Below are 22,658 nucleotides of genomic sequence, written 5' to 3'. Positions count from 1 at the left end.
GCCGCCGCCAAAGGGGGAGGCGGTTGGGATCTCCTCGCCACCGCCTCCCCTCCTCCGCCAGTCAACAGCAAGGTGCGGGGCCGAGCGGTGCAGCTCAAAGATCCTATAAGCTATAGGATCTTTGTTGCAGCTGCTTCAGACGGCGGAAGGAGGCCTCCCCCTCCCTCCCGGCCTCGGCGTGCGGGGGTGTTTGTTTTGAAAGCAGTTATCGCCATTAGCGGATTTGCAAGCAGCGGCCACTATCAGAACGGGCGGGATGAGGAGGCGGTGGAGTCGCGGCCGCTGCTGCCGCTGTTCGGGGCCCGACTTTCAGAAGGCTTTCGACAAGGTCCCACATAAGAGATTAGTATATAAATTTAAAGCACACGGTATTGGGGGTTCAGTATTGATGTGGATAGTGCACTGGCTGGCAGACAGGAAGCAAAGAGTAGGAATAAACGGGTCCTTTTCACAATGGCAGGCAGTGACTAGTGGGGTACCGCAAGGCTCAGTGCTGGGACCCCAGCTATATATTAATGATTTGGACGAGGGAATTGAATGCAACATCTCCAAGTTTGCGGATGACGCGAAGCTGGGGGGGCAGTGTTAGCTGTGAGGAGGATGCTAGGAGATTGCAAGGTGACTTGGATAGGCTGGGTGAGTGGGCAAATGCATGGCAGATGCAGTATAATGTGGATAAATGTGAGGTTATCCACTTTGGTGGCAAAAACAGGAAAGTGGACTATTATCTGAATTGGGGCCGATTAGGAAAAGGGGAGATGCAACGAGACCTGGGTTTCATGGTACACCAGTCATTAAAAGTAGGCATGCAGGTGCAGCAGGCAGTGAAGAAAGCGAATGGTATGTTAGCATTCATAGCAAAAGGATTTGAGTATAGGAGCAGGGAGGTTCTTCTGCAGTTGTACAGGGTCTTGGTGAGACCACACCTGGAGTATTTCGTACAGGGTCTTGGTGAGACCACACCTGGAGTATTTCGTACAGTTTTGGTCTCCTAATCTGAGGAAAGACATTCTTGCCATAGAGGGAGTACAGAGAAGGTTCACCAGACTGAATCCTGGGATGTCAGGACTTTCATATGAAGAAAGACTGGATAGACTCGGCTTGTACTCGCTAGAATTTAGAAGATTGAGGGGGGATCTTACAGAAACTTACAAAATTCTTAAGGGGTTGGACAAGCTAGATGCAGAAAGATTGTTCCCGATGTTGGGGAAGCCCAGAACAAGGGGTCACAGTTTAAGGATAAGGGGGAAATCTTTTAGGACCGAGATGAGGAAAACATTTTTCACACAGAGTGGTGAATCTGTGGAAATCTCTGCCACTGAAGGTAGTTGAGGCCAGTTCATTGGCTATATTTAAGAGGGAGTTAGATGTGGCCCTTGTGGCTAAAGGGATCAGGGGGTATGGAGAGAAGGCAGGTACAGGATACTGAGTTGGATGATCAGCCATGATCATATTGAATGGCGTTGCAGGCTCGAAGTGCCGAATGGCCTACTCTTGAACCTATTTTCTATGTTTCTATGTCATTCGCTCCGTCACCCTGCACCTAGTATCTTTGCCCCGCACGACAGCCGCCGCCGACACGAAACTTCACGTTCCTTCTCTCCAGAGATGCTGACTGACCCGCTGAGTTACTCCAGTATTTTGTGCCTATCTTCGGTATAAACCAGTATCTGCAGTGCCAAGCCGGGCAAAATGACTAGGCGTTTAGCCTGCCATGCGGAACTTTGGGTGGTCAATGGCACCTGGGCAACCGTTAATTTTGAGCCCTGATATAGACCATCGGGACTTGGGAATTTATAAGCCTTCAGTCCCATCACTCTACCCAATACTATTTCTCGCCTAATACAAATTTCTTTCAGTTCCGCTGTCTCCCCAGATCCTCTGTCCTCTAGTACATCTGGGAGATTGTTTGTGTCTTGGTGAAGATAGAACCAAAGTACCTGTTCAACTTCTGCCATTTCCTTTTTCCCCCCCCATAATAATTTCACCTGTTTTTGCATTCAAGGGACCCACATTTGTTTACTAATCTTTTCTGTCCTTTATAGTCTTGGCGAGTTTACCATCGTACTTCATCTTTTCTGCCCGTATTGCCCTTTTTGTTACCTTCTGATGTCTTTTGAAAGTTCCCCAATCCTCTGGGTTCCTGCTATTCTTTGCAATGTTATACACTTTTTCTTTTAATTTTATACCGTCCCAAACTTCCCTTGTCAGCCACGGTTGCCTCTTAATCCCCTTAGAATCTTTCTTCTATTGGGTCTCCCGTTTGCTCTACAGATTAATTCATCTTTTCATACCAACTTCTCCTGGGTCACCTCCATTGCCAGAGTGAGGCCACATGCAGTCTGGAGGAACAGCACCTCAAATTCCCCTTAAGCAGTTTACAAGCCAACGATACAAAGAATATACAAAATGCAAAGTGTAGGGTGAACTCGGTGGGTGACGCAGCTACTTTGAAGGGAATAGACAGATGATGTTTTAGATCAGGACCGTTCTGCATGTACATTGAATTCTCCAGTTCCTTTCCCTTCCACCATCACCTGTTCACTTGTTTGGCAAACCCTTACAGAATGCTAACCCAGCCTTATGTTTCCTTGCATCATGACACCAGCACTGAACATTAAGCCTTTTCCAAGACATTTACAAACATCATGTATTGAATTCTATATTCCCCTCCCCCCTCCCCACATAGTATCCCCAACTCAACAGTTCACTATTATTATCTTCCATACATCCAGAGTCTTGTCCTCGGGTATTCAGCGTGTTGACCCCACGGAAGTTCTTTCTTAGTCTTGGTTCGACTTTATATGAAGGTGAGTAGCGAGTGGATCAAAAGACACCCCTCAGTCTTGCACCATTCTTAGTAGGTCATGTACCCCCCCCCCCCCCCCCCCCCCCCCCCAAGACTGATCATAATTTCCTTCCAGTATTGTTAAAATATATACTCTGATAAAGGAGCTGGGGTATTTGATGTATTGCAATGTTATCTTGTCATGGTGGGCAATGTTAGTAGAGTTAGTCATGTGATTCACACACTATGCAAATGAGTGCCCTTGTAAGATATTGTCTTAGACTTGCCTGAATGGCAGCCTTTTGTGAATGTTGAAGTCTGATCTGGGTAATGGTGACGCAAAGATCTGTTCAGCAAATGGCCCTTTCTGACTTAAACATTAATTTCTGAATAAATGTATTTAGATTTAGTGCCTGAGTATCTGTAATGTGGTCATTGTTGGGAGATGTAAAACGACGCAACAATGTAAGAGGCAAAATATAAGACCACTGGATACAAAGATGTATTTCCAATAGTTGAAAGTAATTCTTGTTGCAATACACTGTATGTATGTCTTCACCTGAATACCAATTCAGATCTTCTCACAAACTTCTCTCTATTCACCATCAGAGAGAAATCTCCACAAGGACATAGTGAAGGCTCTGTTGTTCATTGGAAAACAGACAACCAAACTATTTCCCAGATTAATGGAGGCAAATCGTTTATTTTTGGTAAGTACCCGAGATGTTTTTGTTGCAAATCACAAGTTTGAAAGGTAACAACGTATTGCTTGTTTCCTAACTCGGTGATTTACTGATTAGTGAATCTAAATACAGAAGCATATAGCTTGGAGCTCAATTGTTTCTGACATGTTTTATTGTAAGCATAAATCACTAAATGTATGTCGTATCCATTGCTCACCTCTGGGAATGATAACGACATAATTTTGGTGCAGTTGATTGATGCAGGTATTCAAATGGGTGAGGCAAATAATGTCAACATCTCTGTAAAATAAATAACATTTTCCGACCACTCTCCAGGTCATGACAATTTTAAGTGTCGCTATTTACTGATTTAGTAGCAGTACATTGTCAAAGTCAGATTAAGATGATGGCCATTTAATGCATTTTTTGGCATGCCATTTCGTGAGTTAGCATTTAAATTTCTCTGACTGAGTACGATTCAAAAGGTTTCAAAGATCTTTTATTGCCACATGTACCAATTAAGGTACAGTGATATGCGAATTACCATATAGCCATACAAAAAAAGAAGCGACAAGACACACTACATAAAATCCATCACAGCGGATTCCACATTCCTCAATGTGATTGAAGGCAGAAAAGTCCAATTTTCTTCCTCTTTATTCTCCCGCGGTCGGGCTGTCGTACCATCCATCGGGGCGATCGAAGCTCCCGCAGCCGACGGTCGAAGCCCCCACGTCGGGGCGATCGAAACTCCCACGGCTTGGAGTTCCCGAAGTCGATCTCTGACCAGAGCCCGCGAGCTCCGTGATGTTAAGTTCGCAAGCACCCACAGTTGGAGCTCCGAGGTCGATCCTTGACAAAGGGATTGCGGGCACTGTGATGTTAAGTTCTCAAGCGACCGCAGTTCTCAAAAGCCGGTCTCCGGCAAAGGCCACCAGCTCCTCAACGTTAGGCTGAAGTGCGGACGGAGATACGATACGGGGGGAAAAAATCGCATGGAGGTAAGAGATTAGAAAAGGTTTCCCCCAACCTCAACCCAACATAAAACAAGCTAAAAAATACTAAAAACATACATTTAACACATACAAACAAACAACAAAAGAAGGAAGGGACAGACAGACTGTTGGCGAGGCAGCCACTGCTGGCGCCACCCAGTGGCTGACTTGTTATAGAATGAGAAAATGGTGCTATTGGGTAGTTAATTTTTTTATTCTGCGCTGGATAATGTTTTCTAGACCGAGTGTTCCATTCAAATGAAACAACGGAAACGGTTTATGGTGAAGTTGCACATTCGATTGTGTGTTCTATAACTGAAGGCTATAACGGTGAGTATACTTAGCCCTCTAATTTTAAATTTCTGATAGAAAAAAACCTGGTGATGGAGTACTTTGTTAGTTTTGTTATGGTGCACATCAACTCGAGAGTCGAGAGTGTTTATTGTCATATGTCCCAAAACGGAAAATGAAATTCTAATTTGCAGCAGCACAACAAGGCACTGAAGCTAGGCTACTCTTGCGTGCTGATCACAAAGTGGGTCTGCTATATTCCAATTGCTCCGTTCTGTTAAATCTTTATTTCAACAGCAGCCCGTACTAAACATATTGTTTATCCTGCATCTGTACACTGTGGTCAGCTTGATTGTAGTCATGTATAGTCTTTTTTGATGACTGGATAGCATGGAGCAAAACCTTTCGCTGCACCTTGGTACACGTGACAGGTATCTCAACATAATACTCTGCAAACACTATAATAAATGACAAAAATTTTCAATGTGTATATATAAGAAACAAACAAACAAAAATAGTATACGGGCAAAACAATGCCCACAAGTCTCTGTAGCTTGCAGCTCTGGAGGTTGTAGTACTTGGGAAGAGCTGCTCCTGAACCTGAACATTACTTCTTCCCGATGGCTGGAGTAAAATGAAATATGTCAACATGGTGTGGGTGATGTTGCTGGCTGCCTTTTTGATGCAGCGACTAATGAATGAATGAATAAGTTTATTGGTCAAGTGTTCACATACAAGGAATTTGCCTCTGTAGATCCCTTTGATAGTGGGGAAGTCAGTACCCGTGATAGACTGGGCAGTGTTCACCACTTTTTACAATCTTCTTTGTTTCTTCCTTTGTAAGAACCTGGACCCACTACGACTTGCATATCGTCACAATGGATCAACGGGGATGCAATCACACTGGCTCTCCTATCTACATTGAGCCATTTGGTCAATTAAAAACACAGGCTGTAGAATATTGAGGAGATTTGGTATGTAACCAAATACTCTCTTGAACCTCGGCAGATGTACTGCAGGGAGCATATTGACCTGCTGCATCAATACAATACAATACAATTTATTTGTCATTTGAACCCCATTGAGGTTCAAACGAAATGTTGTTTCTGCAGTCATACACACAAGAAAGAACCAAGACACAACACAATTTACACAAACATCCATCACAGCGCATCTCCTCCTCGCTGTGATGGAAGGCAAAGACTTACCTCTCCCCTGCATTCCCCTCCCGATGTCACAGTCAAAGCCCCCGGCGGGCGATGGTAATTGTCCATTAACGCCGCGCCGGGTCTTGGTGTTGGAGCCCCCGGCATTGCGCTATCAAAGTCCCACAGCCATTCCAAGCCGCGCCGGGCGATGATGTAAGCCCCCACTCCAGGTACTCTTCAACCCCGCAACTCGGGCGGGTGAAGTCGCCGTTGCGGAAGCCCCGAAAAGCGGTCTCCCAGCAGGGACCCGCGGGCTCCCGGTGTCATTGTCCACCAGACCTGCGGTAAGCCTCCGAATCTCCGGGGTCAGGTCGCAGCCGAGCGCCACCACAGCTCCACCCACTCCGAACTCGGCCAGCGATGGTGAGTAGGTCCGCAGGCTCCGCGACTGGAGCCCCAGGTCGTTCCTGCTGGAGGCCGCTCCACGGTGCTAGGCCCCAACGACAACGGAGACCCGACAGAGAAAAGGTCGGGTTCTCCGTGCAGGGGATAGATTTTAAAAGTTTCCCCCACCCCCCGCCCCCCACACACATACACGAAAAAATAAATAATAAAAACTACATTCAAACGAGACAAAAAATAATAAAAAGACAGACGGACTGCAGAGGCCGCTGCGACGTGAGTCGCGCCGCCCACCCCACTAGGAAACAGGTATCACTGCCTGTTTCAGCAGCTTGCACATGAAGGAAGGGGTTAACCAAAAGTGGTTGACAATGCCCGGTCTATCATGCGTGCTGACCTCCCCATCATCAAAGGGATCTATAGGATGCACTGCCTCAGAGGCAGCCAGCATCACCAAGGACCCACATCATCATGGTCTCATTTCACTACTGTCTTCGGGAAGAAGATGTAGGAGTCTGAAAAGTGCGATCTCTCGGTTCAGGAATAGCTTCTCCCAAACAACAGGTTATTGAACGTTATGAACACCAACTAAACTTTGAACTACGAATGACTTGTTTGCACTTGGAGTTTTTACTTTGTTTGGCACCAATCTTTTTTTTATTCATTGAACTTTTTTTGGTTGTTTTTAATTTTGTTATCTATTGAGTACTGTATTTACAGACCACAGCTGTGCTGCTGCAAGTAAGAATTTAATTGTTCTATTTTGGTACCTATGACAATTAAACGTTCATGACTCTTGAGCTGTGAGCATTTGACTTTTCTCCTTCATGAAGATAATTTTACAAATAGCTTTAAGCCCAAGTTATAATCACTCACATTTTTTGGATAAGATGTCTTGAATTTTGAAGGATTGTGACAGCTCAAATCCTCTGAGCTGGGGTAGAATCTTATTAATACATTTGATGCTATCCTGTATTTATATAGACCAAATTTCTGTTTGAAAGGATTTTATGGATTTCTTGAAATATTTACTGTTTAAATATCAAATTGAATTAAAGACCTTGCAGCGGAAAGAACACCATAGCTGTTCATAGAAACATAGAAATTAGGTGCAGGAGTAGGCCATTCGGCCCTTCGAGCCTGCACCGCCATTCAATATGATCATGGCTGATCATCCAACTCAGTATCCCGTACCTGCCTTCACTCCATACCCTCTGATCCCCTTAGCCACAAGGGCCACATCTAACCCTCTTAAATATAGCCAATGAACTGGCCTCGACTACCCTCTGTGGCAGAGAGTTCCAGAGATTCACCACTCTCTGTGTGAAAAAAGTTCTTCTCATCTCGGTTTTAAAGGATTTCCCCCTTATCCTTAAGCTGTGACCCCTTGTCCTGGACTTCCCCAACATCGGGAGCAATCTTCCTGCATCTAGCCTGTCCAACCCCTTAAGAATTTTGTAAGTTTCTATAAGATCCCCTCTCAATCTCCTAAATTCTAGAGAGTATAAACCAAGTCTATCCAGTCTTTCTTCATAAGACAGTCCTGACATCCCAGGAATCGGTCTGGTGAACCTTCTCTGCACTCCTTCTATGGCAATAATGTCCTTCCTCAGATTTGGAGACCAAAACTGTACGCAATACTCCAGGTGTGGTCTCACCAAGACCCTGTACAACTGCAGTAGAACCTCCCTGCTCCTATACTCAAATCCTTTTGCTATGAAAGCTAACATACCATTCGCTTTCTTCACTGCCTGCTGCACCTGCATGCCTACTTTCAATTACTGGTGTACCATGACACCCAGGTCTCGCTGCATCTCCCCTTTTCCTAGTCGGCCACCATTTAGATAATAGTCTGTTTTCCTGGTTTTGCCACCAAAATGGATAACCTCACATTTATCCACATTATACTGCATCTGCCAAACATTTGCCCACTCACCCAGCCTATCCAAGTCACCTTGCAGTCTCCTAGCATCCTCCTCACAGCTAACACTGCCCCCCAGCTTAGTGTCATCCGCAAACTTGGAGATATTGCCTTCAATTCCCTCATCCATTAATATATATTGTAAATAGCTGGGGCCCCAGCACTGAGCCTTGCGGTACCCCACTAGTCACTGCCTGCCATTGTGAAAAGGACCCGTTTACTCCTACTCTTTGCTTCCTGTTTGCCAGCCAGTTCTCTATCCACATCAATACTGAACCCCCAATGCCATGTGCTTTAAGTTTGTATACTAATCTCTTATGTGGGACCTTGTCGAAAGCCTTCTGGAAGTCCAAATACACCACATCCACTGGTTCTCCCCTATCCACGCTACTAGTTACATCCTCGAAAAATTCTATAAGATTCGTCAGACATGATTTACCTTTTGTAAATCCATGCTGACTTTGTCCAATGATTTCACCACTTTCCAAATGTGCTGCTATCCCATCTTTAATAACTGACTCTAGCAGTTTCCCCACTACCGATGTTAGACTAACTGGTCTGTAATTCCCCGTTTTCTCTCTCCCTCCCTTCTTAAAAAGTGGGGTTACGTTTGCTACCCGCCAATCCATTTGCTACCCGTTTGCTACCCGTTCAACATTGGGCAGAATGCACTGCAGCCACCTCTGGCATGATTTTAATATATGGTCGTTTTTTTTTCACCATTTCGCCAGATTCACCTTTAAAGGGATTTTAATTTGATGAATCCTTCAAGTGAGGAAAACTGGTAACATTTTGACTGAAACAGGAATGGATTAAGATGTAAAATGGCAATATTTGAGGAGGATGGGTTTGGTATTAATATATTTTTGTTTATTAGGCACTATTTTTGCATATGGACAGACGTCTTCTGGAAAGACTTATACGATGATGGGAAATGCAAATGCTCCTGGTCTTATTTGTTTGGCGATCTGTAATTTATTCAATGTTATTAAAGATGTAAGTAACACTTACATGATTACTGCTGGAAAAATGTTGTTCTTTGGAAATGTGACTATTTTTAGTGCTGAAGTCGGCTCTTCCAGTTGTGATGAATCTTCCTTCTTGCAATGTCGGCATACCCACTGTTCTCCAGTAAGACATTCATTATTTTAAATATGCATTTGTGTAATTTCCATTTGGGACCTTTCATACTTGAATATCACAGGAATATTTGTCCTAATTTGTTTCATAAATGCCAATGTTCTTGTTTTTTTAACTTTGCTTCACTTACATCTCTCATCACAGCTTTTTGTGACGATCGGTGTTGCTGATTGTTTCTTTTTCAGATGCCGAATAGAGAATTTCTGTTGCGTGTTTCTTACATGGAAATTTACAATGAATCTGTATCAGATTTACTTAGTGATTCAAAACGAAGACCTCTGGAAGTTAGGGAAGATATGGAGGCAAGTACAGCTAATTATGCTTTTAAATGGTGCTTCTAAATGCACTGACATTCACTTTTCTTTTTGTGTAGGTAAACTATCTTGATTTTCTATTAATTCTTTGCTAGTTTGAAATTTCATCCTCGTATGTTTTAATCTTTTTCATAAGCATATTGTTATTTTCACAAAGCAAAACTTTACTCACACATTTCCTCATTTCAATCAGAGACCCCAGAAGCACCAGTGCTCTGTGACTGGTTTATGAATTTTATAATCTTGACATTAAAGACCAATATCCTGAAAAGGAAATGGTATTGAATCTCATTCTTTTGTCAACTCGTACATGCTCTTTTTTCAGAGAATTATTTATGTTGCTGATCTGATTGAAGAAGTGGCTGTAACTTACGAGGACGTTATGAAATGGGTCAAGAAAGGAGAAAGTAAGATTAAAATTGATTTTTTTTTTTTGCGTTGATAAATTTCAATGTTATAGTGTGGTGGCACAAGTTGGTCGTACTTTCACTTAATTTGTACATTTAACCACACTTCAAGAAGTAAGCTCGTAATTCTGGCTAGTATTTTAATGCAATACCAAGGGAATGGTGTAATACTGTCCTCTGGATAAGAGGTCAATTTCTCCTCCATGCATCCATCCAGGCGAATATCAAGGATCTCATCATGCTATTCAAAAGATAATAATTTATGGTTACTACTCCCTTAAATTAACGCCACCAAGATGCATGTTAACTGATGGTTCAATATTCTGTCGGTGCAAAATCCCAAAGATGTGACAACTTTGCTTGTGTAACATTGGCTTTACTTTCATCAGATATGCATTTTCAGATGTTCTTTGTTCGATAAATAAGTTCCCGCAAGTAGAGATTCCCTGCTCTTCAAATAATGATATTGATTGTTTTTTGCACCTATTTGAGGGTCATAGTCATACCAAACAAAAACAGACCCTTCTGCTTAACTCGTCCATGCCAAGATGTCCATTTACTCGAGTTCCATTTGCCAATGTTTGACCCATATCCCTTTAAACCTTCCCTATCTGTATACCTGTCCAAATGTCTTATTTCATATATGTATGGCTATCTTTGTGGAAGAAGTTGCATCTTTAGTTCCAATTAAATCTTTCTCCTCTCCCCTTAAACCTATGTCCTTCTCATCCTAGATTCCCCAACACTGCAACAAAAAAAAACTCCATCCATCCTATCTATGCCCCATGTGATTTTATATACCACTAAGGTCACTCCTCAGTCGCCTGTACTCCAAGGAATAAAGTTTTAGCCTGCTCAACCTCTCCTTTTCGAACAGGCCCTTGGATTCTGGTAACATCCTCTTATCCTTTTCTGCACTCTTTCCTGCTTCATGATGTGACCAAAACTGAATATAATTTTCCAAGTGTGCCCTTACCATCTTGTACAACTGCAACATAACATCTCAATTTATATACGCATTACCCTTACTAATGAGTGTTAAAAGCCTCCATCGCCATCCTGGCCACATGTGATGCCACTTTCATGGAACTGTACTTTGTACAAAACTCCCAAGGTCCCCAATATTCGCTGAGAGAATCGTTCCCTGAATTAATCAGGGAATTCCATTTGCCATTCCTCGACCAATTTGTGCAGCTGATCAAACATTTTAGATAATCTTCTTCACTGTCTATGATATCATCATTTTAGTGTCATGATCTTTCAAGCACAACACCGTGCTGACTATCTCTAAACAATCCCAGTCTTTCCAAATGCATGTATATCTTAGCCCTCAGAATTCCTTCCAGAAACTTATCTACCACTAAAGTCAGGCTTACTGATATATAGCTCACAGCATCTGCTTCCTTTTTTTTAATTGACCAAGTTTATAAACACTTCGATCAACCAGGGTCCCTTACCTTGCGATCCTTATCCTACCTCCTCACTGGAGCATGTTCGTCATGAACTCTGACCAGTTGGTCTTAAATGACTCCATGTCTGTGAATTTACCCAATAACAGCTGCTCCCAATTTACTCTCCCCAGCTCCTGGCTAAAGTTATAATCTGCCTTGCATCCAATTTAGTACCTTCCACCAAAATCCAGACGTCCTTATTCATAACTTTCTTATGAACTATCATTGTACCCAAGGATCTCATCAGACACCTGGCCAAGCTTGTTTCCCAATACTAGGTCCCTCCTCAAATTGACTATCCACATACTGTTTCATGAAACATGCTTGAAGACACCAAACAAAGTATGCTCCTTCTCAGCCTTTTGCACTTATGAAGTTCCAGTCAATATTGGGGAAGTTAGTCACCTCCCACCTCATAATTCTGCCTACATATCTATTCCTCAATCTCCTGCTGACTATTGGGGCTTAATGGATAATTCCATTAGAGAGATTGCACCTTTTTTTGTAGCTCAACTTGTATTCAGTAGGTGGACCTTTCAGTCTTCGTGCTGCTGTGATATTCTCCCTCATTTGTAATGCAATTCATAACACTCATCTAACTCTTTTACCTCCTCTTTTATTACTTATGAAACCTTAGTCAGTCTTGTCATACTCAGAACCAAGTCTCTATAATGGCCACAGCATCATAGCTCCATGCATTGAACCAGGCTCTAGCTTCATTCACTTTACCCGTACTACTACTTGCATCAAAATAAACACACTTCAGCCTCTCCGTTTCGCTTTGTTCAGTAATCTCTTCCTGCCTGTCCTTCCTCTTAGATTTACAAGTCATATTATCTCCCATTTGTCGACCTGCTCTTGTTCCCAACCTTTGCCATTCTAGTTTAATCCCTCATTAGGACGAGCAAACCGTGCAACAATTTTGCTTCCCTTCCAGTTTAGGTGCAGCACATCCATTTTGTACAGGCTCCATGTTTAGGAATTAAAGCCCTGTGACCCATACATCTGAAGCTTTCCGTCCTGCACCAACTCATCAGTCACGTATCCAAATGGACTAGTCTGCTCCTTGCCCCACTGGCACGCAGCACAGGTAGTAATCCTGCGATTGCAATCCTGGAGGTCCTGTCATATAATGTACCAACTAACTCCCTAAATTATTTTTGTAGGACATCATTTCTCTTCCAACATATGTCATTGGAAGCAATATGGATCACGACTTGTGGTTGTTCGCTCTCGAATACATCATTGACCTTGGCACCAGGCATGCAAAAGACCATGAGATTTGCTTGCAGCCACAGAAATGCCTCACTCTATGGCTCATTATGGAGTCCTCATCATTGTGGCTAGCCTAGATTGAGCCCTACCCTGAAATTCAACAGTGCAAGATGTGGTTCCACTGTCGTGGCTGCTGTTATTATTTGCTCCTGAGACACCATTGCCCCTAAATGGTATACTTACTTGAGAGGGAGATGGTCACAGGAGAATTCTGCACTGCCTGCCTGCCTTCCATGGCAATCACTTTTCTATCTTGTTCCAGCTACCTGAAACTACTGTATATAACCCCCTCTGCCCTGTATATTCCGTCTGTCCAACTGCTGCTCCAACCAATCCAGTCTGAGAGGAGCTGCAGTTGACATTCCTCCTTGACTTTTCCCTGATTTCCCTCATTTTACAGGAAAAGCATACCACCTCTCAATAGACAATAGATGCAGGGGTAGGCAATTCAGCCCTTCGAGCCATTCAATGTGATATGGCAGATCATCCACAATCAGTACCCCGTACCTGCCTTCTCCCAATATCCCCTGACTGCGCTATCTTTAAGAACCCTATCAAGCTCTCTTGAAAGTATCCAGAGAACCAGCCTCCACTGCCGTCTGAGGCAGAGAATTCCAGACTCACATCTCTTTGTGTGTAAAAGTATTTCCTCATCTCAGTTCTAAATGGCTTACCCCTTATTCTTAAACTGTGGCCCCATTAAACGGCATCTGCCATGCATCTGCCCACTCACCCAACATGTCCAAGTCACCCTGCATTCTCATAGCATCCTCCTCACAGTTCACACTGCCACCCAGCTTTGTGTCATTTGCAAATCTGCTAATGTTACTTGTAATCCCTTCATCTAAATCATTAATATATATTGTAAACAGCTGCGGTCTCAGCACCGAGCCTTGCGGTACCCCACTATTCACTGCCTGCCATTCTGAAAGGAATCCGTTAATCCCTACTCTTTGTTTCCTGTCTGCCAACCAACTTTCTATCCATGTCAGCACTCTACCCCCAATACCATGTGCCCTAATTTTGCCAACTAATCTCCTATGTGGGACCTTTATCAAATGCTTTCTGAAAGTCCAGGTACACTACATCCACTGGCTCTCCCTTGTCCATTTTCCTAGTTGCATCCTCAAAAGCCCTCTCTGACTTCCATAAATGCCCCCTAATGTACACTTAAAATTAAATATATAGAAATTTGGAGAAGTAAACCTTAGACACCTTATCTTGACGTTCCCTCTTTACCAAAGTCTGGTATTCATCAAAGCCCAAAGTTTTACCAACCTGTGGTCCTTCATCCTCAAAACAGCCCCATTGAAAATGGCCTCTGGAATGCTTCTTCACTTTAATTGCATCTCAGACTGTTGTTTTTGAAAAAACCCTATTAATGGTTAGCTACAATAATTTGTTTTACCATTCTATGACAGTGAAAATCCTTCATGTTGTTACAATATATTTATCTCTGCAGAAAACAGGCATTATGGAGAAACCAAAATGAATGAACGGAGTAGCCGATCGCATACAATTTTTAGAGTGGTAAGATAAAGCTGTCCATATCCTAAATTTATTGTTTCAGTTGTGCCAAAGAATGTACATTAGAACATAGAATAGTGAGGCACAGGAAGAGGCCCTTCAGCCCACAATGTCTGTGCAGAACATGATGCCAAGATCAATCCTTATCTGGCAAAAGTCTGTTAAATGCCACTGTTGTCTCTGTCTCCACCACCAGCCGTAACAGAGTGTTCCAGACACTCGCCACCCTCTTTAAAAAAAGCAATCAAAATCTTGTCCTGCACATCTCTGAATTGTGTTCTGAACAATTGTCTTCAAAATGTCTTCTGAACAATTTAACAGAATTTGATATCGATGCACAGGATTCTCTGGTACTTGGGGCCTCAAAATGAGGATATACTGGCATCCAGTCTTAAAAATAAACGAGAGGGGTACCTTGTCTTCAGTATTAAAAAGAGACCTCTTTTTTTCCTGAAGGGCTGAAGAACAATACAATTAAATAATACTAAAGTGAGAAGGGCACTTTGTCTATTGTAATATGGGGCCTTATTATGAGGAACTGGAAAAACAATACAATAAAATAATACTGAAGTGAATTACTTGAATGCAGGAAATCTGAAGCAACTAAGGCCTTGAAAATGCCTTTAACTGACAGCATCAGTGGAGGGAGATGATATACCTTTCCGTTTCATGTTTGTCTGATTTAAAGACCTGAAAGGTTCAATTTTCAGATTTTTGTGCATTAATTTCCATTAAAATTGTTTATTTAAACTAATTGAAATATGGAATGTACAAAGGTCTCTAGAAAACCATCATAACTTATTTCTGACATATTGGGACTTCAGCTTGCTTTGTTGTGAATTTAAATTGAGGATCATATGTCTTTGAATGGAATAAATAATGGTTATTGATACACAAACTTAGAAGGTTGTTTCATATCTCTATCTACTCTGAAGAGAACAACAATTTATTTTACTGATAATCCTCGTTGTTGGTAAGCCATGCATGTGTACCAATGCTATGAATGATTTACATTAGTATGTTTTTAATTTAAATAGCAGAATTGTATGCTTGATTTTGAAATGGGATTTTAATCAATGATGTGTCTATTTTACTGTGCTTTGTTAAAATTGTCCATTCCATATTTTTATAGAAATGTCTTGAACCTTTTTTGTTTTTGCATGTTGTTAATTTTGAGTCATTCTTTTTGAAGATCACTGATTTAATGAACCTTTTGCATTTCAGATTGTGGAAAGCAGGGATAAAAACAATGAAGCTGTTATGGTTGCCCATCTGGTGAGATGTAGGACTTTATTTGAAGTTAATGAGTCTCCATCTTACTCAATTAACTTGTATGTGTTTATTCTGAAATATCATATTTCTGGCTGTGGTTGGTGTTTTTGTAAGAAACTGCTGGTGTTCAGCCTTTTATCCCATTTCACATGGTCCCACAGTAGCGGCTGAAATGTGGGATTGTTGAGATTTTGTTCCATTACTTTCCAATCTTAAACAAAGCTTGATTTCTTCCAAGATGGGAATTTCTGAGTTGCATTCTCTTTTAATGATTTGTAAATGATTTGTGCATTGCTGGTGAACTTTATTCCCAAAATAGTTATTTCCATTCATTAATCTTTGAAGATAGAGGAATGTAATATAATGTCTCTGAATATCAGATGAAGGCGAGAATATTGTTGAATACTGGTCTACTGTTATTGCAAGAATGCTTTTTGTGGGTTTGCCCATTAGATAGACTATATAGAAACATAGAAAATAGGTGCAGGAGTAGGCCATTCGGCCCTTCGAATATTTGAATTATTGAACTGGAAATGTAATTAAAATATATAACTTCAATAAGCTTCCTTTTGCTATCGTCACAAACTGCAGCTTAAATTAGTTAAATAGGAAATTCTTTGTTTTGTAGAATTTGGTCGATCTGGCAGGCAGTGAACGGGCCAGTCAAACAGGAGCAGAAGGTACTTAAACTTCTAGTTAAATGTTGAAGAATTAATCTCCATCCTTCTTCTTCTTTCTTTCTTTATTTATATAGCACATTTTTAGTCAACTTGCATTGACCCCAAAGTGCTTCACATAATTACATTCACACACACAGGCAAAGGTGGGTGAAGTGTCTTGCCCAAGGACACAACGACAGTATGCACTCCAAGCGGGATTCGAACCAGCTACCTTCCGGTTGCCAGCCGAACACTTAGCCCATTGTGCCATCTGTCGTCCACATCTATCCTATTCTTTTATTCTTCATATTGTCAAACATTTTATAATGTTTAACTTTCTTTCAGGCTCCTAGCTATAAAAGTCATATTTGTAAGCCCCAATTCTCATCTGTTAAATCAAAGTTTAAATTATATTTGAAAATATTGCTCTTCAAATTATAAAAGCAACCCTTTATTTAAAAAATATTCACAACCTTGTGGTTGGTATGAAGTGTTAATATATCAATACATCTGTGTCCTAGAATTATCTTGCAAGTCTATGACTAGGCTTCCTTGACACCATATTGTGGGAAGAATATTCCAGGTTTTGTAAAAAAAATTATGGAGCTGCCAATAACATTTATGCCTGCAAATGCCTTTCATGTGATCCTTCTCGCTTGGGTATAGCAACTGTGTGTTCTGTAGTGATACAAGCATTTACACAAACTCCTTCGGTTATTTTGTATGTTGGCAATCTGTTGGTCTTATCTCAGATTCTGACAGTGGGAGTGTCATTTTTCGAGGTGTAAACGAACTATGTTGCATTTTGCAAGGCTCAAAAGTACTGGGAATTTCAAAAAACGAATGTGAAATGTTCACCCAGTTTATATCAGTGAATTATGTTGCTACAATAAATCATTAACTGCACAGTTGCCAAACAATAATTACAGATATAACAGAGCCACATCGTTTTTTTTAAAACAATTTTAACTTCAAAATTGACAAAAAATAAAAATTTGTTCAGATTTACTTTATGCAAATGGAAATTAAAATTTCAAAAGGGAAGAATTGGTTAATATTTATACATGGCTAAAGATAAATCAATTTTATGGAGGTGTCCTGAACTGCCCCAAATTGATTTGAAATTAATGAGTATAGCAGACTCTGAGAAGAAACAAGTATGGCAAAAAAGGAGGTAAGTAAGCTATTAGAAATTAGTTTTCCAAGTCATACCATAGAAGGTCTATCCCTTTTTATAGTTCTTAACACCAGTGTTAATTATGGCCTCGAGCTATTGCAAGGTTTTTTTTTTGCTAGGGAGTTCTATGTGTATTTCTAATTCTGGTGCTATGTATGGATTCTTGCCAGTTAAGAAAATGATCACCTTGCTCTAGTGTTTAAGTTTCTTTGTATTGCTTTTCGTCTTCTATTTGAATGGTATTATTGTTGCTCTAAACTGCTTGCTCGTTTTTCTGTGAACAGAGAAAGTTTTCTCTTTTTATAATAGGTGTTCGTTTAAAGGAAGGATGCAATATCAACCGTAGTTTGTTTGTACTCGGTCAAGTTATTAAGAGGCTAAGTGATGGTCAAGCTGGGTAAGAAACTGTTTAGCTGTTCTGAATATGCTGCAGACGGGACATTTAACATGTGCAGCCCAACATGCTTAAATTACCCATTTGTCTTACCCATCATTCACTGGTATCTGAAAGCTGTTACTGCAATGCACATCAATGCATTCCCTATGGCAAAGCCTCATTGGCTCTGCCAAATTTCTGATGGAATTGAGCAGTCTCTCCTTCCAGCAAAATGAGCTATGCTGATATAACTGTTCTGGAGCTCATTTGACTGTCTCTTTAAACATTGATGAAGCCAACATCAAAAATAACTTTCCTCTGCTGCTACAAAACTTTTTTTTTTTGCTTGTGTAATAATGCCACAACATTTCCATTCATTCCAATAATGTAAAAGAATGTGGAATAATAAATACCTTGCTGTGTTTTACACTGCCGGTATATGACCATGGTAGAATGTTTAAAACCTACACTAAATGGTATTTCTGTCACAGTAATAGGACTAAAATAAGATCAAGCATACACTGCCAAAATCCCTAATTTTTCTCTGCTACACCGGTGACCACATCGGAGCCACATCCTGTACTCGTGCAGAACTTGTAGATATTAACTTCTCCACTCATTTTTACCAATCCCTCAGATTCACCTGGACTAGTTCTGACACCACTCCCCCTTTTCTGGATCACAGGGAACAGAATATCAACTGACATCTTCCACAGACCCACTAACTCTCACAGTTAAGACACTATCACCTACTCATAATTATTTTGTCTCTGCTGCATCTACTCCCAAGACGTTGCTTTTCATTCTTGGACCTCCAAAACTTCATCTTTCTTTAATAAACGTGGTTTTTGCCTGCTTTCATAGATTTTCGTGGATCTCACCCGCGTCTACTCGATCTTTTTCCCCCACTTCCCGTTGGATCAAGAATAGAGTTCCCCTTATCGTCGCCTTTCATCCCTCCAGTCTCCGCATCCGACACATTACCTTCCAAGATTTCCGTTGTGGCTCCCTGTATATTGGTGAGACCAAGTGTAGACTCAACGACAGTTTCGCCAAAGACTTGTGCTTAGTCTGCTAAGGCTTACTGCCGTATAATATCAGAATGCTCAGAAGCGAAATGTCACATTGGCATATTTTCCAGACATTTATTTCACTTTTATTTATGGGTGTTACACTGGATAATATTTTCCAGTGAGCCGGGTATGTTGAAAGTGACCGTGGTAACCAGACATCAGGAAGTGGGAGGGGATCACTAAAAACGTTAGTCTGATGCCAAACTACCGCTATTTCCAAATAGTTAGATAACAGATTAGCAGTGTTTTACTGCGTCTTGTAAATAGCAGGTTACTCAATTTGAAGTAATTGACCAGTCTGAAGAAGGGTTTCGGCCCGAAACGTCGCCTATTTCCTTCGCTCCATAGATGCTGCTGCACCCACTGAGTTTCTCCAGCATTTTTGTGTACTCAATTTGAAGCCCCACTTCTTTTCCTATGTTTCCATCCTTCAAATACATTTTTGAGCCCTTATTTCACACTGGTAGGAGACTCCTAATGTGACCTTTGGTCATCTACCAAACCAGATGACCCCCTGGATGGCTCCATGATCATCTGCTCAACCTGATCTCTGAATCGCAGACTTTTTCATAAACCGCACCTATGATCCTTGTCCTTGCCCCTCCCCGCAGCCCACAGTAATTATAAGATTCCCTTAAGTAAGTATTCAGCTACTGTGCTATTAGTCATATTTTTAGTTGACCATGTAGCATTTCATTATTCCTGTGGAGATATATGATCATTGCATTCAATTTTATCTGCATGGAAATGAGTGATTTTATTATGAAGTGATTATATCGTGAAATTTAGAGGAAAGCATTTAAAAACATCTGGTTTCTTTTTCAGGTTCTGACATTTAATTATTCGATCATTGTAACACCTAAATTATAGAAATAATTTGTGATATAAGATTTGAGCATTGATTGAAAATAGCAAGAGTTGACTAATTGTATTTTTATAATAACGGAAGTGCTGAAGTAACTAAGCGGGTCAAGCAGCATTTCTGGAGAACATGGATAGGTGACGTTTTGGGTCAGGACCCTGCTTCAGATATTCCTCGTTTTTTATTCCTTATAAACTGTATTGTGCAATGTTTCGAGCAAATAGATATGTGAAGATTACAAGTACTGTGTGGAAAAAAGCTGGCCTAATCCTAGTTAACTTGGCATTTCCTGAATTTTGCTCTGGATTTGGACATCTCCATTCCTCTGCAGATGGGTAGGATATTTGGGCAAAGAACAAAGCAGAGGGAATTACTACCCTCTCTTACCTTGGTCTACTTCTAGAGTTTACAGTTTCTTGGGTGAATATTACATTCTACTAAAAATAACTTAGAATACAGTGAACTATTGAATAGAATTCACACTGAAACCACCTGTCATCATCTGAATCCTGAATTGAACCAGAGCGCATGTTTCTTCTCAGGGTGTCCCAAAGTCTGAGGTTTCCTACCGTACAACAAACAAAAATCTTAGTGGCTTATGGAATGTTCCAACGCGAGTCTTCAGCCAGTGTTAAGACTTCAGCGAGTCTTCAGCCAGTGTTCCCTGCACTGGGGGTCTGGCATGGGACTGAAGAGCGAGTTGATTGTTGCTGGAAGTAATGTAAGCATTTCATGTGATCTAGTCTTGTGTTTTCATTTTTATCTCTTCATTCTGATTTATTTTTCTATTTTAGCAATGGATTTGTAAATTATAGAGACAGTAAGGTGACTCGAATCCTCCAGAACTCATTAGGCGGCAATGCAAGGACACTAATTATTTGCACAATTACTCCAGCTGCTTTTGAGGAAACTCTCAGTACTCTTCAGGTAAGATAATCCACTTTTCTATTCTGTAATGAGCCCTTTTATATGAACTATCACTGTATAACTTTGCTATGTTGGTGCATGTGATCCTTTAACTCCTCAAGCCTGCTTATCAATGAGGGAGGAAGAATTCGCAATTGGCACAGTACTTGCAGATAAAAATTAAGGAAGTTATTCAGACGTTTCTGCCACAACTTGAAATACTAAAATGCCAAACACTCATCAACTAAATGTTCTGGACGTTCATGATGAAAGCAGCCAGGAATGTTGCTTGTGCATTCCTTTGCTTTGGGTACCAGCCTCTTGTAGAATGACTAGGATTTCTTATTTAAACTCCTGCAAGTATATTGCAGCTTACCTTAAGATAATTGAAAGTTAGCATTTTTGAAATGAGGTAAACAACAAAATCTTTCCTGCATAATTTTATATGTAAAGGATATATAAAGCAATTGTGACACAGTGCTGGAGTAACTCAACCAGTCAGGCAATAACTCTGTTTTATCAAGAGGGACCTGATCCAAAATGCCACCTGTCCATGTTCTCCCGAGATGTTGCCTGACCCTCTGAGTCACTGCAGCACTGTCTTTTTTTAATAAACCAGCATCTGCGATTCCTTGTTTCTACATATAGCAATTTATGTCCTGTTGCTCACTAATTGATGCAAATCACAGCATTTTTATGTTTTCTCATGACTCATGGGAAGCAATGTAGATGGATGATCCTCCTTGACAACTATGTTCAGCCCTGAACCCATTCAGCCAAAACTGAGAGGAGAATGGTTCAAAACTTTGTTTTCAATATTGCTTTCCTGTTGATTTGCCAATTTAATTTTATATTCCACTCTCATTCCCATTTTACCGTGATTTCTTATGTGTTCTGTTAAAATTTAGTGATAGAAACACTTAAGTAACACTATTATATTTTCCTGCTAGGTGCTATTAGATATTGACTTGAGCCCCTTCTTTACCGCAGGAGCAATTGTTTTAGGAAGATTCATTTACATGCATAAATGGTTCATTTTCAGAACTGCTTGGCCTCCCTTATTATATTGAAAGTCATAAGAAAAAACCCCAACTGATCAAGTCAAAGTCCAAGTTAAAGTATCCTTTATTGTCATTCAGACCTTTCGGTCTGAACGAAATTTCGTTGCCTAGCAGTCATACATATAATAAAAATAACAAAAACGCACAATAAACACAAATTTAACATCCACCACAGTTAGTTCACCAGGCACCTCCTCACTGTGATGGAAGGCAAAAGTCTTAAAGTCTTTGTCTCTTCCCTCCTTGTTCTCCCTCTGTGCTGAGACGATCCAGGCCTCCGATGTTGTGACCCCACCGGGTGATGGTAAGTAAGCCCCGCGGCACAACCGTGCTCCGCCGCCAGAGCGCCGCCACAGCTCCGAAGTCGGAACGCTGCCACAGCTCCAAGTCGGGCCGCCGCCACAGTCCTGAGGCCGCCAGCTCCGCCATTAGGCCTCGACGGAGACGGGGGACACAACAAGAAAAAGTCGCATCCCCCCGAGGGAAGAGACTAAAACCATGTTTCTCCCCCCCCCCCCCCCCCCACACTACACATACACAACCTAATAAACTATATTTAACTAACTTTAACTAAAACACAAAAGAAAACAACACCAAAAAAATAAAAAACAGACGGACTGCAGGCGAGCCGCAGCTGCTAGGCAGCGCCGCCACTTCGGGTTGAGTTGAGGAGTGCAAATTCTCACTCAGCACTGACTGTCTTTACTGCCTTGATATTAATAGACAATAAGTGCAGGAGTAGGCCATTCGGCCCTTCGAGCCAGCACCGCCATTCAATGTGATCATGGCTGATCATCCCCAGTCAGTACCCCGTTCCTGCCTTCTCCCCATATCCCCTGACTCCGCTATTTTTAAGAGCCCCATCTAGCTCTCTCTTGAAAGCATCCAGAGAACCTGCCTCCACCGCCCTCTGAGGCATGGAATTCCACA

At 41.4% G+C, this 22,658-nt stretch overlaps 1 protein-coding gene across 5 annotated transcripts in view; it reads left to right on the top strand.

The window, feature by feature from the left end:
* cenpe (centromere protein E) overlaps positions 1-22,658 on the top strand; it is a 110,442-nt gene that overhangs the window by 6,379 nt on the left and 81,405 nt on the right. For all 5 annotated transcript variants that reach the window (XM_033017917.1, XM_033017918.1, XM_033017922.1 and 2 more), the window contains exons 2-11: positions 3,398-3,498; positions 4,707-4,796; positions 9,106-9,224; positions 9,554-9,670; positions 10,008-10,089; positions 14,278-14,345; positions 15,567-15,617; positions 16,243-16,294; positions 17,760-17,847; positions 20,556-20,688. In XM_033017917.1, the coding sequence (XP_032873808.1) occupies positions 3,398-3,498; positions 4,707-4,796; positions 9,106-9,224; positions 9,554-9,670; positions 10,008-10,089; positions 14,278-14,345; positions 15,567-15,617; positions 16,243-16,294; positions 17,760-17,847; positions 20,556-20,688 (901 nt within the window). The remainder of the gene's footprint in view (positions 1-3,397; positions 3,499-4,706; positions 4,797-9,105; positions 9,225-9,553; positions 9,671-10,007; positions 10,090-14,277; positions 14,346-15,566; positions 15,618-16,242; positions 16,295-17,759; positions 17,848-20,555; positions 20,689-22,658) is intronic.

This window comes from Amblyraja radiata, chromosome 3 (genome assembly GCF_010909765.2).
Source record: "Amblyraja radiata isolate CabotCenter1 chromosome 3, sAmbRad1.1.pri, whole genome shotgun sequence".
NCBI classification, from domain to species: domain Eukaryota; kingdom Metazoa; phylum Chordata; class Chondrichthyes; order Rajiformes; family Rajidae; genus Amblyraja; species Amblyraja radiata.
The sequence above is the reverse complement of the archived record's forward strand: the minus strand, read 5'-3'. Positions and strand labels throughout refer to the sequence as shown.